Source organism: Paralichthys olivaceus, chromosome 20, assembly GCF_024713975.1.
Source record: "Paralichthys olivaceus isolate ysfri-2021 chromosome 20, ASM2471397v2, whole genome shotgun sequence".
NCBI classification, from domain to species: domain Eukaryota; kingdom Metazoa; phylum Chordata; class Actinopteri; order Pleuronectiformes; family Paralichthyidae; genus Paralichthys; species Paralichthys olivaceus.
In genome coordinates, this window is record NC_091112.1 from 18,705,324 (window position 1) to 18,721,626 (window position 16,303).

Genomic DNA, 16,303 nt, shown 5'->3' on the forward strand with positions numbered 1-16,303 from the left:
CGGTTGGAGCTGACAGAAAGGGCATGGTAACTCAGATTTTTACTAGAGAAAGAGTGAACAACATCTTTTGGGGTGGATGGTCTACAACAGCAGAGACCACGTCAGCTTCCAGTCCTGTCAGCCAAGAACAGACATGTGAGGCTGCAGGGACACAGACTCACCGACACTGGACAGTTGCAGACTGAAAAATGTAGCCTGGTCTGATGAACCTGCAGAATCTGAGTCAACAGCATGAATCCATGGAACCAACCTGCTTTGTATCATCTGACTATCTATCAATCAATCAAATTTAATTTTTATTGCCCATATTCACAAATCACAATTTGTCTCATAGGGCTTTAAAAAGCAGACATCCTCTGCTCTTAACCCTCAACAAGAGGAAGGAAAACTACCAAAAAACACTTTTAACAGGGAAAAAAGAACGTAGAGAGAGCCACATGTGAGAGATCCCTCTCCCAGGACGGACAGAGGTCCAATAGATGCCACGTTTAGACTACTGCTGCTGCTGGTGGTGTTGGTGTGACAGTGGGAATGTTTTCTTGACAAACTTCCATTAGTAAATACCATCAGTCTTGATTTGTAGTCTGTTGCTGACCACAGTTTACCACCATCTAATGGCTACTTCCAGCTGAATGAAGTCAAAGTGTCTAACTGGTTTCATAAATATGACAGTGAGTTCAATGAACTTCAGGGACCGTTGGGGGGGGCTGTGGCTCAGTGGCAGAGCGGGTCATCCTCTGACTAGAAAGACAGTGGTTTACTCCCAGTCTTCCCCATTCCACATGCTGAAGTGTCATCGAGCGAGATACTGAAACTCAAACTGCTCCTGTCGGCTGGGCCTTCCTCAGAGAAAAAAGTGCTGCCCGTAGATGCACTGTATGAATGTGTGTCATTAAGACCAGAGAAACGCTACATGTGTTCAGACTACTTACCATTTACTCTACTCTACAGTCGCCAGTGGAAGCTTTGTTTTCGTTTGAACGGGGGCAGCGTGAATGTGTAACTGACGAATCTGCAACATGTCAACATGGAGCAGAATCTCAGAGGAAGGTTTCAAACACATTGTTGGATCAATGTCATGAAGAACTGTTTCAAGAACAGTGGGTAGTTATTACAGTCTTTGAGCATGTATCTCTTACATACATAAACCAACCTGCATCATCGACTCATTAATTATTAATAAACCCATTGATTACAAATCATAAATGATAATAAAAGAGTTCTCTCAGCAGCCTGATATATTTTCTTTAAAAGACATGAACCATAACAGAGGTACTGATAGAAAGGATGATCTGCATGTGATTAATGCATGAAGATGCATATTAATGTGAGGTGTAAATGCAAAGCAGCTTAACAACATGCAGACATAGCCTGGATTAATGAATGCTTGGGATTCAGTTTGTGTATGTTTCTGCCAAGTTCAGTTTCTGCGGCAGTGCCGCGTTGATAAATGAGTTTTCATTGAGTCACACTCAGACGTGGCTGAGCGGTGGAGCAACAGTGAACTCCCGGGGAAACCGAGGTGAGAAGTTGAAGGCTGTGGTGACTTTCTGGCTCCCACTCAGCCATCAGCATCCATTCACCAGCACATTGCTGTGGCGAAGGGCATAGGTATTGTGCACCGGGCCTGGGTGAGGGAGTGTCATAGTAAAGATCAAACGCTGTGTGTGTGTGTGTGTGTGTGTGTGTGTGTGTGTGTGTGTGTGTGTGTGTGTGTGTGTGTGTGTGTCTGAGCGCAGGCCTGGCCAGCCGGTGTGAGTACTGCCAGTAGCCATGTTTTATTCTGTTTCATGTTGCAGACACGCCTGCCACTCACTGTCAGAAGCATCCCACTCAAATAGCTTCAAAGGTTCCTGTAGGCTTCACATCCAGCGTCAGTGGCTTCATTAGGTGTTCACACACGCACGCACGTGCACACACACACACACACACACACACACACGCAGTGCAGCAGGGAGACCCAAAGGTTATTTTCTTTGAGTGTGTAGAAGGTCATTGTTTTGGCTGGGCCTCTTGTCTCTGTTGCTCTTTCTGGGAAACTTGGTTCAGACTTCTCTCAGATTCAGATTCACACATACTCGCGTGTAACAGTTACAACCTTCTCACAGTCTGGTACAATGACTGTGAGAAGGTTGGTACTGTTAATTGTGTGCTTGCATATTTTATGGGTGGTTTGTATATTTCATGTCCTTATTTCATTGTTATTAAAGTCAAATTACCTGCAGTGCTTTCTCGCTTTAGGTTGCATGAATTGATTTTCTGCCCACTAGGGGGAAGCAGAACAAACTAGGAATAGCATAGAACATATTATTTTTCCTTATAAACTACATCCAATAAGTAAACATGCAACGACATAAACATTTGTTGCAGATGTGTCGGGTCACTGAAATGTTTCATTTAACGTTCAGCTCCTTTATTTCCTGATAAAAACATACAGATCTTATTTCATTGTCACACTTTATTTCAGGAGTTTTTTTGCTACTTTTGTTCTACATGCGTTTTTCACCAAAAACAGCTGCTTGCTGTCGCTAGAAAAATCAGGTCCACGAGAGAATAATTTATGGGATGTTTAGCTAAAACAATGCACAAAAAGGGACTAAAAACAGTGTGAGAAATGCCAAGTGGCAAATTGATATATAAATAAATAAAATAATATAATCAACATGATTATATTTGATTATTTTGATGCTCTCCATATGAATGCACTCAGATTACAGCCTTTACAGTATCCGCGTGGTCCCGCAGGTCAACAAATGACTCTGCTCTTCTCTAATTACTCACACATAGAACTGATGTTTATGAAGACCTGCTCGATTTATATTAAAGTTCCTGGATAAACGGGACACGGCGTCAATGAACAATGAAGTTAAAACACTGTGTTGTGTCATAATCTGCGGAAAGAGTGTGTGTGTGTGTGTGTCTGCCCGTCTTTGGGAGTAATATAAATATAAATATATATAATCGAAACAATATAACCTGACCTTTTTTTTTTTTTACGAGATGATTTTGCAACAAAATATGAAAGTTTATACAATAATTTTGAGTCTTTTTCAAATCTCATCTGTGAAATTGTGAGTAAGGCTTCCCATCATGAAGGTCCAGTAATAATGTGGGTATCTGATATGATGCTCATTTCGGTTAGGGACTTAAAATTTCATTTCTGCTGTGAGCACCACAAAGTAAAGCATGTTGTGACTGATCAGTGTGTATCTGTGGCCTCATTCTGAACCATCACTAATGTGATTTAAAACTTATTTTGTAGCTTCAGTTTATTTATTTGGCTTCATGGTTTGATTAAAAAACTTTACCTACTCTAAAGTCCTGGCTGATCAGTTTACAAGCTGCCAAAATATATCAACACTATGTAAAGAAACAGGTGTCAGTTTTAGCAAACTCAGCCCCACTGTGAAAAGACATCTTTACTGGACATTATAAATGTATGTCATTTGTTTTTTATTAAAACGTACTGTAATGCTTTATAGAACAGTTATACAACCATTAATAAGAACACATTTGAAATGCCAGGTTGAGCGAAAAGGAATCAGTAGCAAGTGGTACAGTTAAATCCTCCTTATTTCCTGCTTTTTCTTATGGATTATTGTTAAATTAAGTCTTATTCTTTTAGGTTTTTTTCATTAACAATAATGAAAGTGAACAAAACGTTCAGTCGATGTTAAAACTCAGCATCAAGAAGTTTAAAACCAGCTGTCTGCAGCTTCACCTCTATGGATGAACCCTCCAATTTATAGTCACGTAAAGTTTCCTGTCCACTAAGTCCCTGCTGACCGAGCCTCTCTCTCTTCCTCCCCCCCCCCTGTCAGATCCTGCGCATCTGTACGAGGTACACCCCCGACAAGGACACCATGACCTTCTCGGATGGGCTGACCCTCAACCGGACGCAGATGCACAACGCTGGCTTCGGCCCTCTCACTGACTTGGTGTTCACTTTTGCCAACCAGCTGCTGCCCATCGAGATGGACGACACGGAGACAGGCCTCCTCAGCGCCATCTGTCTCATCTCTGGAGGTGGGCAAACCGGGGGCAGAATGGGGAGGAGTGGTGGGGGGCAGTGGGAAAGAAGGACAAGATAAGAATAGAAGTCCGAGAGAAAGAAAGAGACAAGAATGTAAATGTCACCCATCTTTACATGTTGCGTACAATGTGTCATATGTTGTCTTCAGCGACCAAATAATGAATTTCTGTAACTTTATTAACATATGTGGCTGTTAAACTGTGAGTAGTCCAACAGCAAAAGTAAGTCTTTAAAGTCTGCAAGTGTTAAATCATAGCATTTCAACTCGAAGGCCCCGTTCAGACGTGGCCTTAAAGGTGAATTTTTCCTCCTGCGCCCTATGTTAATAAATATAAATGTGGTTGGGTAAATGAATGATACTTACGGGATGTGTCCAAAATCACCCACTCATTCACTAAGCCCTACTTCACCATATATTGACTTCTATGTAAAGGATTATATCGTGACCTCATTTGCAGCAGAAAAAACACTTGAGTAGTGTCTGAAAGCATTTTCAGACACTACGCAGCGCATTTATTCTGCCCCGGTAATTATGTCATTGTTGGGGGATTATGACACAACAACAACGATGTCGGCAGGTGCAAAAATACCATAATACATTTCAAATGTTTATTTGGCACTTACATTTAATACAGGTAGGTCAAAAACATATTTAATGACCACATTTAAAAGTAGAAATAAACTTGTTTGCTGCAGTTTTTGCTGAGACGCGCTGCTCTGCTTTCATTTTACTGCTACAATATGTCATTCCATTTTTTTTTAAAAGTACATTCAAGCGGACTGTCTTCAAATCGGTCTGTGAAAATATAAACATGTCCGTCTTTATAATAAATATAATAATTCAGATGTTTTTGATGAGAGTGAGAATGAGAAGAATTTCCAGATAGAGAGAGAAGGCTGAAACGTGCTGCCCTCTCTTCCTCATCTCTCCGCCATTTTTCCCCCTGTTAACGCCATGAGTGCAATGCATGATGGTATATACTGGTTAGTGACCATCTCTTGTACACTACATTCACGACACACATATAATTTGTCCGCTGGCCCTCAGAATTTGAATTTGGTGTGAGTTACATGATGAGCAGCAGAGCTAACGTGGATCCACTCAGTTTGAGGTGAAAGTGAATCAGCCTCCACCTGTGTCTGAAACCAGGTCAACCACAGGTTGCTGTCAGTGAGGCAGCGATGTTGTGACTGGAGAGAGAGCAGGGAGAGGAGGGAGATGACAGGCAGGTATGTCACAGCAGAATCAGTTCACTGAGTGGAATGTTTGAACTCCCCCCCCCCCCAGAGAGAAGAGGCTGCTCTGCTTGTTTTCCACCACCATATCTGAGGCATGACTAATGCTCTCATGTGGCTACACGCACATTAACACACAAGTCTGTAACGCACACACACATGCATATCCACACGCTCGTACACACACACACACAAAGTTTTCCTGCATGTCCACTGAAAGTCACACAGCGTCTCCTCTAATTATCACGCTCCCGTCTACCCGTCATTTTCATCAGCGCCCCGGCTCCTTCGCCGCTGGGTTTTCATTCAACAATATATATTTATATACTCAATCCCCAGAGCCTCAGCAAATATTTCAGGCTCTTGCATAATCCGAGGAAAGTGCGAGACACCTCTGATTGCATCTGAAATCATGCACCTTGGCTGCAGGTCCAGCAGACTACTCATTTCAGTGCACACACTGCCACCCTAAGGCCTAATGCTGGATTGAAATGTCATCTTCAATGGGACTACTTTCCAGAGCTGACCATTCACATCACATGTCTAACACATCACAGTTTTTTCTTTTAGTTTTTTAATTCTGAATTGATGATTGAATCTATGATGTTTCCCATCACGATTTCTCATAGTGTGGACAAACACCCAGACATTTTACAATCACATGAAACAGAGAAAAGCCCAGTATTTTAAAAATCTCAATTTTTAAAAATCAAACTACTGGAAACTGCAAACGTTGCTGTATTTGTTTGTACCAAGTGACTTTAAATGATTACATTTCTTTCTCCTCACTGAAGTATCAGTGGGTTCACCTTTTTTACAATGCTGTGTTAAAAGTCTTTTTTTTTTAAATTCCCAAAGTGGCTTCCTGTTGAGCTGTGCTGGCAGGACAATCAGAACATACTTTATTTGAGTAACGGAGACTCATATTATCAAATTAAACTCAGCTCCATCAATCCATCCTCCTCCCTTAGAAAGTGATTTATTTACAGCAAGAAAGAATGAACAGTGAGTAAACAATAACAGTTTCAATGTTCTTTGCATGTGTGTAATTCTTTAAGATCGACTGGAAAAATGTGAACCAATCTTTTGAATTCTAAACGACAGAGAATCCATTCAATTGTATTTGTATAGCGCCAAATCATAATATACATTATCTCAAGGCACTTTACATAGAACTTAAAATCTTGCATTTGCAGCTTTGGTCTGGAAACGACATCACAAAGTGATGTGTGGGATCAGATGATTTAAACAACCTTAAAAATAAATGTTTGTGAAGCTCTGATCATCAGTTATTTTGGTTGTGATAAGGTTTAACTCTAGAACAATGTAGAATACAATAAGTAACACCTTCCACCTTGGACAATTTGCTGGATATTCCAACTGGAGAATATTTTCTGTGATGAAAACAAACCCAAGCTAAGTCTTCTCAACATTTTCAGTGGCTACATATTAATGCACAATAAAGCCAAATAAAAACCTGAGGGGACTACCGGCTCAAACGTCCTCGATGTTCTTTGAATGGGGGATTTGAGCCAGTGTCTCTGTTCAGAGAGCAGAGGCCTCTGGTGCATTTGACCACTGAGTCATTCTATTCCATGGTCTCTGGATAGATGCACGGCTTTGAATACCACATCTGCCGAGCAGCTTTGCCTCTAAAACCTCACAGTTATCAGAGCTGAGCACAAGCAGTCAGAATAAAGGGTTTAAATGAGCGTTCTGCTCAAGTTATCTAATTGTAACCATCACGGGAAATTCTCCTCTGCAGCAAATGAGCTGACATAATGAGATAAACTCTTCCTTCTTAATCAAACCGGAATTCATGCTGTGATACATGTATTAGCCTCTAGCTTGTCTACATCAGATAAGGCAAAGACATGGATTTGTCATAGTTGAGCCCTCAAGTCTGACTGGAATTCGCGTATGTGTGTTTTGTGTGTGTGTGTCAGATCGTCAGGACCTGGAGGAGCCCTCCAAGGTGGACCAGCTCCAGGAGCCACTGCTGGAAGCTCTGAAGATCTACGTGAGGAAGCGCCGTCCCAGCAAACCACACATGTTCCCTAAAACCCTGATGAAGATCACAGACCTGCGCAGCATCAGTGCTAAAGGTGGGAAGGAAATGTCACCTTACGCTTACACCACACGTATCAGCTCACTGCAGTTACAAATAGCAGGAGGCATCCACGTCTGCCTGCATGTCAGACACTGATAATCCTGTAAGCACTCAAACACTGGAGGCTGACAGGCTGCTATCATTGTGAGCAGAATCACCAAATAAGCCGGTGTTTTGCTGCAATGTGACACGGAGAAATTGAAAAAGGTTCAACTTTATGCAAATGTTCTCTGACGTGGGCCGGGAGAGGGTTTAGTCGGGACCGCCAGTGAACTAAGAGAAGAAGAAAATGAATGAGACATTGGATCGACGGCTTTAGCAGAGTTATGGCCTAAAACAAAACGTATTGTGACAAAACATTAGAGGTCAGACATGTATGTGTCGCTTTTTGATGGGAACTTTCATTTTTGTTCTCATTGGGCTTCTGGTCGAGGGAGGGTTGGTCATAGAAAGATAAGAAAGATATCGTTGGAATGTGTGGAGTCTGCTCTTGTGTTCTCATGAAGTAGCATGATCGTCGGTAGTGGCTTTGTGGACATGTATAGTTTGTGTGTTGTGTGGACATGCTGATTTAGTTGCATGGTGTTTGAATTGTGTTGACAAAACTTTAATTCATGTACGTTATGTTAACTTGTCAGTGTCTGTAATGTTCAAACAGGTTAAAAACAGACGAGTGTGAACTTGTTAATATTTGGAACTGTGAACCTAGTACCTCTAAATATGAGCTAGTTTTAATCTTTATGATCTGAACTCTGAGAAAGCTCTTTCAAGAGTGAACTTGTATACGAGTACCAGGATGGTGAACTCAAAATGGTCAATAGGTTGAGCTTTAAAGGTTGGACATTTCTCACCCTTGATATTTGCCATCTTGACTACTTAGTGGAAAAGGGGGGACCACCCACATATCTTCATACTTGGGGACATGATGGCTGAGTAAGGACTAACAATCAAGTTGAGATTTAATGGGGGCACACGCAAGAAAGAACAACATCCATTTGGACATCAAATGAGCAAAGTGTGTGGTAGATGTTTTGGTTGGTGACAATCAGTGGCATGTAATGATCGTTAATATGAATATTCAGTTACAAAACCTAGCAGGAAAGGTGACAAGGAGGCCGCACCTTCTGGACACTGGCTGCCTTTGAAACACTATAGATTGTAAACAGCTTTGATCTGTTTCATGTATGTTTTGGACTGACTCACAGTGCTGAGCCTTAAACCCCATTTAAGCTTTGTGTCAGAATCAAACGCTTCTATCAACCTTCCACAGACCTCGGCCCCTCCACTTTGGAATCATTATTGTAGAGTTTCACTGCTCTTTATCTCTGCTCTGTATCTTCCCTTAAAACCCATCGTTTAAACTTGGCTTTTTGTTGTTTCCTTGGTTTATCTGATTCCTCTCCCAGCTTATTGTCTTACTAATGCTTTCACTGTTTGTATCGGTTTCATTTGTGTCCTAATCCTTTACTTTTTCTTAGTTTTACTTTTTGGTTTGATAGTTTCTCTTTGTGTTTTCTGACCTATAAAGCAGGTTACTGTTGTGATTAAAGTGCACAATATAAATTAAATAGTTTAAGTAAACAGTTATTATTGCAATTATTTTACAAAGGATGTTGAAAGTTGGAAAAGAATCGGCCAATTATCAAAATATCTTCACTCAATGTCCATTCAACACATTGTTTTGGAGCTTTCAATCATATCTGGTGGTTTTCATTGAGTTAGCTAAATTGTTATGGAGAAGGCTCATGCAATGAAAGTGTGAAAATTGGTTGTATATCAGAGGGATTGTAAAATATTGTTGCGAGTAACACAAGTGTCACCCATTGCTTTTCTAAAACTTTTTTTCAAGATCAAAAAATCACTTTTGTCCTTCTTGTCTTGCAGGAGCAGAACGCGTCATCTCTCTGAAGATGGAGATCCCAGGTTCCATGCCGCCGCTAATCCAGGAGATGCTGGAAAACTCAGAGGGCCAAGACAGCCAGAGCAGCAGCAACAGCACTTCAGCCGAGGCCGGGGAAGGGGCCAGCCCCAGCAGCAAGGACAGCCCCAACGAAGACACCCCTGCCGAGGAGTCACCGGGTTCCCTGGACACAGAGGGGGCTACAGCCACACCTCCTAGCAAAGAGCCCTAGGAGAGTGCACCCATGGGTGCCTCTGAGACTTACTCTGACATTTCTTTGCACAAAAAAAAGAACAGCCGGCAAGGAGAAGACCTCAAACCTCCCCCTCCCGCCCATGCCCAACCTTTCTGCCCTGACTCTCCAACGCTTGGTATTATGTTATCTTTATATCCTTCTTCTCCCATTCCTCTAAAACTCCCTCCTTAAAAAGAAAACGTCAACACGGAGGCCTCAAAGGATCAACGGTTTGTGTATAACGCTCATTTGTAATGGCGTCTCTGGGACTGTGACAGGAAGGGCGTGGCCCTCACAAACCGCCAGAGATGATACTCCTCAGGTCTCCTGTGTAACTCCTTATCTGCATGACAGGAGTTGGATAAGTGGTTTTACTCCTCTCTCTCTTTCTCTTTCCTACTCTGTCCTCATCTCTTTCCCTCTCTCATATTGTTGGCATACGTACATTGTACATACCATCGTATGGTTAGATCTTGTTTCTATGATGAATTTTGTGGTGCTTTTTTCATTGTCTTAAATATTATCTTTGAGGCGATACATCAAGGTTTGAAGAGGGACTAATTGTAAGTCCTTCAAAAAGTTATCTAGAATGTTATTGCATATTGACATTATGGAAGTCTAATATTTTATATTTGTTGCTATATTTAAAACAGTTTTTGTCTTTTAAAACACTAACTTGTTCATGTCTCTACATGAATGAGTTTACATCCACACGGCCAGAATGCGAAGCTTCTCTCCATATCGACAGCCGAGTCTGTTCATCAGTTTTTCAAAGGAGGGAAGCACAACAGCAGAAGCCTTTGACACACACTCATCAGACTGACCGTGTCTGTTTAACTTTCCAGTCTCGGCATGAACCGCAGAGACCCGATGTAGCAGATTCGATTTAGAATCAGCCTGTCTATGAAATTAACTCTCATCTGGTGGCTGTATCTCCTCCGTAAATCAGTTTACCTCACTGTCAAAACAAATTGGGCAAATTAGGTTGTTGATAGATACCAGAGATTTTTCTGCAACAGGCTGTGATCACAAAGGACACCTGATACTTCTAGTAGACCATGATTCTACTTTAACCGTGGTTGGTTCGGGGGTTTTAACAAAAGCTGGCCCCACACTGATGACTGAATGTAAGAGGAAGATATCTGGCTTCACATTATGCTACATGCTATTTAGAAATCCAGTTTCCTCCAGCATGATTTCCTTGTTCAGTAGAAAACGTACAATTATAGAAAATATCTCATTGCCAGGGAAATGTATTTATCAGAGAATTAAAAAAAAAATACATATGATGGTGCAGAGACAAAAAGATGAATGACGATGATGATCGATGACGATTGGAATAGACATCAAATTGCCTCATTCTCTCTTCTGCAGGCATGTTGTTCTCCTGCTAGCAAACATTCATCTCGGGTTTAAAGGATGTCTACAGATACAGTTGCACAAATAGAAGTTATTAGCTCATCACAGCCAATAGCAGCTTTGACTTTTCCAAAACAACTGCTTGAATGTCAACCTCATGAGTGTGTATCTACCACCAACAGCATGAACTACCATCCAGGCTCTGCAAACACAAATGGGCTCTGTTATGGCCTTATGAACAGAGCTCCTCAACTTACCTTTCCTTCTCTATCTTTTCAGAAGTGTCTTGTTTGAACCAGTGATACACATGGGCAATGCAATTCTGATTGCTGAGCTGCGTGGGTCAGGAAGATTGTAATAATAATTTAGAAAGCACATGGTGGGGTGGAATACCCAAATCCACTCCAAACATCCGCCTTAGACTTCAGACTTGACAGTGTAAGCAACATTTAATGATGCAAGAGGAGATCCCAAATGACCCTCCACCGCCCTGAGAAATGCAATCGAGTAAAGCTTCTCTTCGGACATTAAATCCAACTGAGTACTTAAGCTCATTGGCGGGGAAGTGGGCGGTGTGGTGTATCAGATGAGGAAGTCCCGCTGAAATTAAAAGATGATCCTAGAAAGCCGCTTTTCTTCACAACTGAGGTCGCACATCCCACTGAACAATGGGAACTGAACTTCATTATAGCCACTTATCCCCAGATCCCTCACTACGCTGCTGTCCCTGCAGGTCGGATCATGGCTCCATTCACACTGATACCATGTGGTTGTTCAGGAACAACGCAGGGGACAAACTAACTGTAGCACTTACACATGTCGAACCATTCAAATGTAGCTGCAGTACAGAAACGTAACAGTCTGCAAGCTGACAGCCCCTCAACCACAGAGGAGGGCCAAAGTAAGAAGAACACTGATATTGAAACAGTTATGGATTTCAGAAAATGATGCAGTGAGTAGGAGAGGTGTTTTTTCATAAGCAGAAATTTGTGCCAGCAGGTAAACAGTTTGGTTCATCAAAATTTTGTATTTCCTCGTTTAAAGCTGCATACCAAGTTTTGAGTCTCCGTTGAATTAAACACTTGCCACCAGATTTCAGATGAAAATGCAGTGGCACAATGCAAACAAGCTGACATCCACCAATCACCAATCCAAGCCATTGGTTCCGGTTGGTCGGTCAACTCATATGCACCAACTTTTTGGGATAGATGAATGTGTTGAGTCTGTGGTCATTTACATTTGATTTTGGGATGGATTTACAAATGTGGAGTCGTCACACTTCGACTCTGAAATGATTCATTTACAAAAGAAGTTCACTTGCTTTTGAGCTTTTGACCACATCACACCTTCCTCATCCGCAGATACGATTTGCTTTGTTGTCATCGAACTAGAGACATGGTTTCCACTTGTAAGACTTCTCATCCACGTCTATGACTATGACTAAAAGAAGTAGCTACACCTTTTGATAAACGCACTTATTCATGAGGGAAGTTGGGAATTTATTAGTTTAGCATATATGTTCTTGCCTTGACCTTGGAAACAACAGCTAAGAGGTTTCCAACACAAGGCCAACTTACTCACTTCTTCTGGAGCTTTCAACCATATCCCCTGGGCTTCATCCAGTGTGCTGAGTCTAAATTCACTCCCATAATGCACTATAATAACGTTTTGCCATTTTACTGGAGTGCCCAGATTCTCAGTGTCAAATTTGTGCTCTATATATAGAACCTTCAAAATTCCCAACGATGCATCGATTAAGCTTGTCTCCATGGCATGTTCACTAAATTTTGCCGACTGTCCCAGCAAACATTACAGTTGTGTGATACTTAGCGTGTCAGTGGTATTTACTCATTACTATAGATTATTCTATTGAGCATGGGGAACACTACATGACAGATTGATTCTGGCAACTTACGATATGTGTAAGTGTGACACTGTGATGTTTTTTATGACTATGACCTTTTTAAGACTTGATGAGATGAATTATTCAGTTTGAAGACAGTCGGTTCCTTAAATACAAATGCAAATTCAAAATCTGGCTCAGAAACAAATTGAACGTTGGCACAAATATACTCCATTACACAATGTCCTAAATGTCTCAAAATATTTGCTGGGATGAATATTTGCTGAGATTAACTCCTCACGAAAATGTTGTAGATGAGTCATCCTGAAAAGTGAGACCCCGGGGCAGTGAGGGGTTCTGGGTCTCAGCAGCACATAACAAAAACCCATCTGCATTCCATCCCTGCCTAGAAATACATATCATAAGGGAAACCAGAGCTGTTTTGTTTTTTTGTTTTTTTGTTTTTAGCGTGTTTGAATGTGAATAATGTCATGGAGTCTGTCAGAAGAATGATATGCAGTGTTAAGGAATAATTACTTCTATCTCAATGTGACATAGGAAATGCTCTCCCTTGATTTTCTGTCTTGCTCTCCTGGTGAGAGATGAAGGGAAGGGCGTCTAGGTGTTTTTCTCTTCTTTTTCTTTTTTTTTTCTTTTTTCAAGCTGGAAAACCTTCACAGCCGAAGAATGTCCACATCCACCCCTGACGTGTCTGGCGTACCTTTAGGTGCCCGGACACAGCAGGAGCCGTTATCTGTTCCTTTAGGAAACAACTTCACAATGCTGAATTACATCTTGTTCGTTTCTGTTGAATGTTGTACCGACGTAACTGTAATACTTTACTATCTAGCTCACTGCAGAGATGTTACATAAATGGTGTGTGCTTTGCATTTCATTTGGCAGCTCTGTGGAAAAGACGCTCCGTCATTTGTCCTTGGGATCATCGAATCACAATCTAAACAATGTAGAAAAAACAAAAGGAGGAGTAACTGGAACTTGGTGGGTTGATCTGGGCACCCAGGTCACACTCCACAACACACACATGTACAATTTGGGACGAATAAGAAAGAGAAACCCATGAGTGGAAGAAATGGACAACCAAGCCACCTCAGCACCTGATACCGTTGATATGTCCTGTCCCTGTTCCATGTCAAACAACAGAGCTGCTCCACTCCCCACCCCCTGCCAGGAAGCCAATCAGCTGTCGTCAATCAATCAAACCCAATCAGTCGACAGCTATTTGGTTAACAGGTCAACTAACGAACTAGGGGTTGACTGGGTATGTGAATAAGTGCTTTGAAAAACCAACAGGATTTGATTTGATCAACTACAGTTAATAGCATCTGCCAATAATATACAAGTCCAGGGAGAAATCACCCTTCACCAACAACTGCCCTCCACCAGGAATATATGAATGCTGCACTACTACATATCTTTATACTACAATAGACCCTACCAGTGGTGTAATGTGTCCCTTTTTCTGAAGAATAGTCATCCCACTCTGCAGCTCTATGAAGCCATTTAGCCTCTATAAATTCTTTCCTTTGGTTTTTTGTCTTGCAACTCAACAGTTGACCTTCAGTCTCACTGCTGTCAATGATCTCACTTGCATCTCCAGCAGGAACCTCCGCTAACTGGACGTCACCTGCATTGCATCAGGCAATGATCTGAGGACTCATAATGAATGTCACTCTATAGCTGCTTTCAGACATGCACCGGACTCCGCAGTTTCTCCGTTTTTTTCTCCTGAGGAGGTGCATGCGTGAACGCAAATGTCTGAGTCCGTAGTCTAACCTCCTAGTATAAACACAGCAGGGGATTCACCGCGAACGAGTGGGGGGGTTGATGGCGCTTTTAAAACGCGAAAAAGCAGTGACACGCGTAGAAGACACAGATGATGTCAAGACAGTTTGTAGTGACAAGTTACTTAATACGTCACTTCCTGCCTCTGTCTGCTGCACCCGGCTGCTCCGCCCCTCACCTGAATAACGCAGAGGATTTGATGCTGTTGTAAAACCATTCGTGCAGAAAATCTCCCTCTGCGTTGTGCATGTGTGAAAAACTAAATCTGGATAAACTCTGCAGCCTATTCTCCGATTTTTACCAGGAGGCCGTGTCTGAAAACGGCTTATGTTTGCTGCATGTGCTAACATGTTCGTTGGAAAAACAAGGGGACCATGTATCCTCTTTAGCTGAAGGTTGCCTTGTCCCTTTAAATATGACGTTTTGAATGCCTGCAAATTACAGACTTTTCTCTCTGGTATGCTACAGTATAATGAAGGTGGGACCCTGGGAAGACCCAGGACAACTTCCAGTATTTCTGTTTTTGCAGCTTTCCCACATCATTTCAAGACGGCTACCCTATTAGCCTTGTAGTAACCCGGCACCTCACCCTCACCTGACCACTAAATGCTTTGCAACCATTCAGCCGTCAGTTTGTTGACACTTGACGTCCTCGACATTTGAGTCAAATAACAAGTAGGAGGCTGTTGTGAAGTTTTTCCTACTGGACCGACCAGTTCGACATTAACACCATCACATGGCAGTAGTGTTACAAAGACCCTGTATCTCAGTCTCACATACCAGTCCAACCCTAGATGAAACCAGGAGCCAGAACACGAGACTGTGAACCAGTATCAGTCATTAACAGTAGCTCTGTTGTTGTCCATCTTAAAGGTGTTTTTGGTCGACATCATAAACTGTCCATAGTCGCCTTTTTTCCATCTCTTACAGAGGACCTCACCACCAGTCATATGCAGTGTTGTATAGTCGTGTTAATATGAGACATAATCATCACACTGAGCGCGAGAGGGTGGAGGGGGCAGGGACTGATGTGGATCTATCCCATCAGCCCCTGCGTCCGGCTCCATAGGGTTAACTTGACCTCGGAGGATGCTCTGAGGTTTGCGCTCCGATCTGTTTCTCCATTTTAAATATTGTCTCTGTTTGTACATTAACATATGCTTTTTATGTTCATATACTGTTTAACTTTACCATGAACTGTCCTGGCAAAGTAATAAAATATATTTATTTTAAAAATACATGTGTGTGTTCTTTAAAGCATGCAGGTCACATACAGTGAATGTCTAGTGTTCATTGGAATATGCAGTAGCTCCGGCAGCTAAATTAATACATTGTGCGATGCTACAAATGTTAGAATGGTTATACAAATGAACAACTTTGCTGGTGCTGTTCATCCACATCAGAGCTTGGTCTTAGAATAAGCCCATTAAGCCTATGGGATGCTGGATGTACTTTATAACTCCCCTCAGCTCTGTGGAGCATGTTTGTGTCCAGCTTTTTTTTAGGTAAAGTACAAACAGACCTTATTCTCAAGTGTAGCAATAAAGCTGCTATTTACAGCGAGCGGCTCTGAAAACCCACATGGACCTGCTTCATCCAGCAGCAGAACTGGCAACGAGCTACGGAGCAACAGAACTAATTGTTTCTCTGTGTTTGGTGGACATGTAATATCAGTGTTTACTTAAAGGTTACTTTGACGAATGTATAGTCTGATTGTAGGTCAGTATTGCTTTTTACTGTGAGTTAGGTCAAGGGTCTAGACACAGGTGGGGGGGGTGAAAGGA

The 16,303-nt window shown here is 41.9% G+C and overlaps 1 protein-coding gene across 1 annotated transcript in view; it reads left to right on the forward strand.

Moving 5' to 3' along the window:
• Window positions 1-15,757, forward strand: part of LOC109631531 (retinoic acid receptor beta) — an 82,576-nt gene extending 66,819 nt beyond the window's left edge. Inside the window, exons 6-8 of the mRNA XM_020090364.2 lie at window positions 3,822-4,026; window positions 7,216-7,374; window positions 9,264-15,757. Of these exons, the coding sequence (XP_019945923.1) occupies window positions 3,822-4,026; window positions 7,216-7,374; window positions 9,264-9,511 (612 nt within the window). The 3' untranslated portion in view covers window positions 9,512-15,757. The remainder of the gene's footprint in view (window positions 1-3,821; window positions 4,027-7,215; window positions 7,375-9,263) is intronic.
• The last annotated feature ends 546 nt before the right edge of the window (window positions 15,758-16,303 follow it).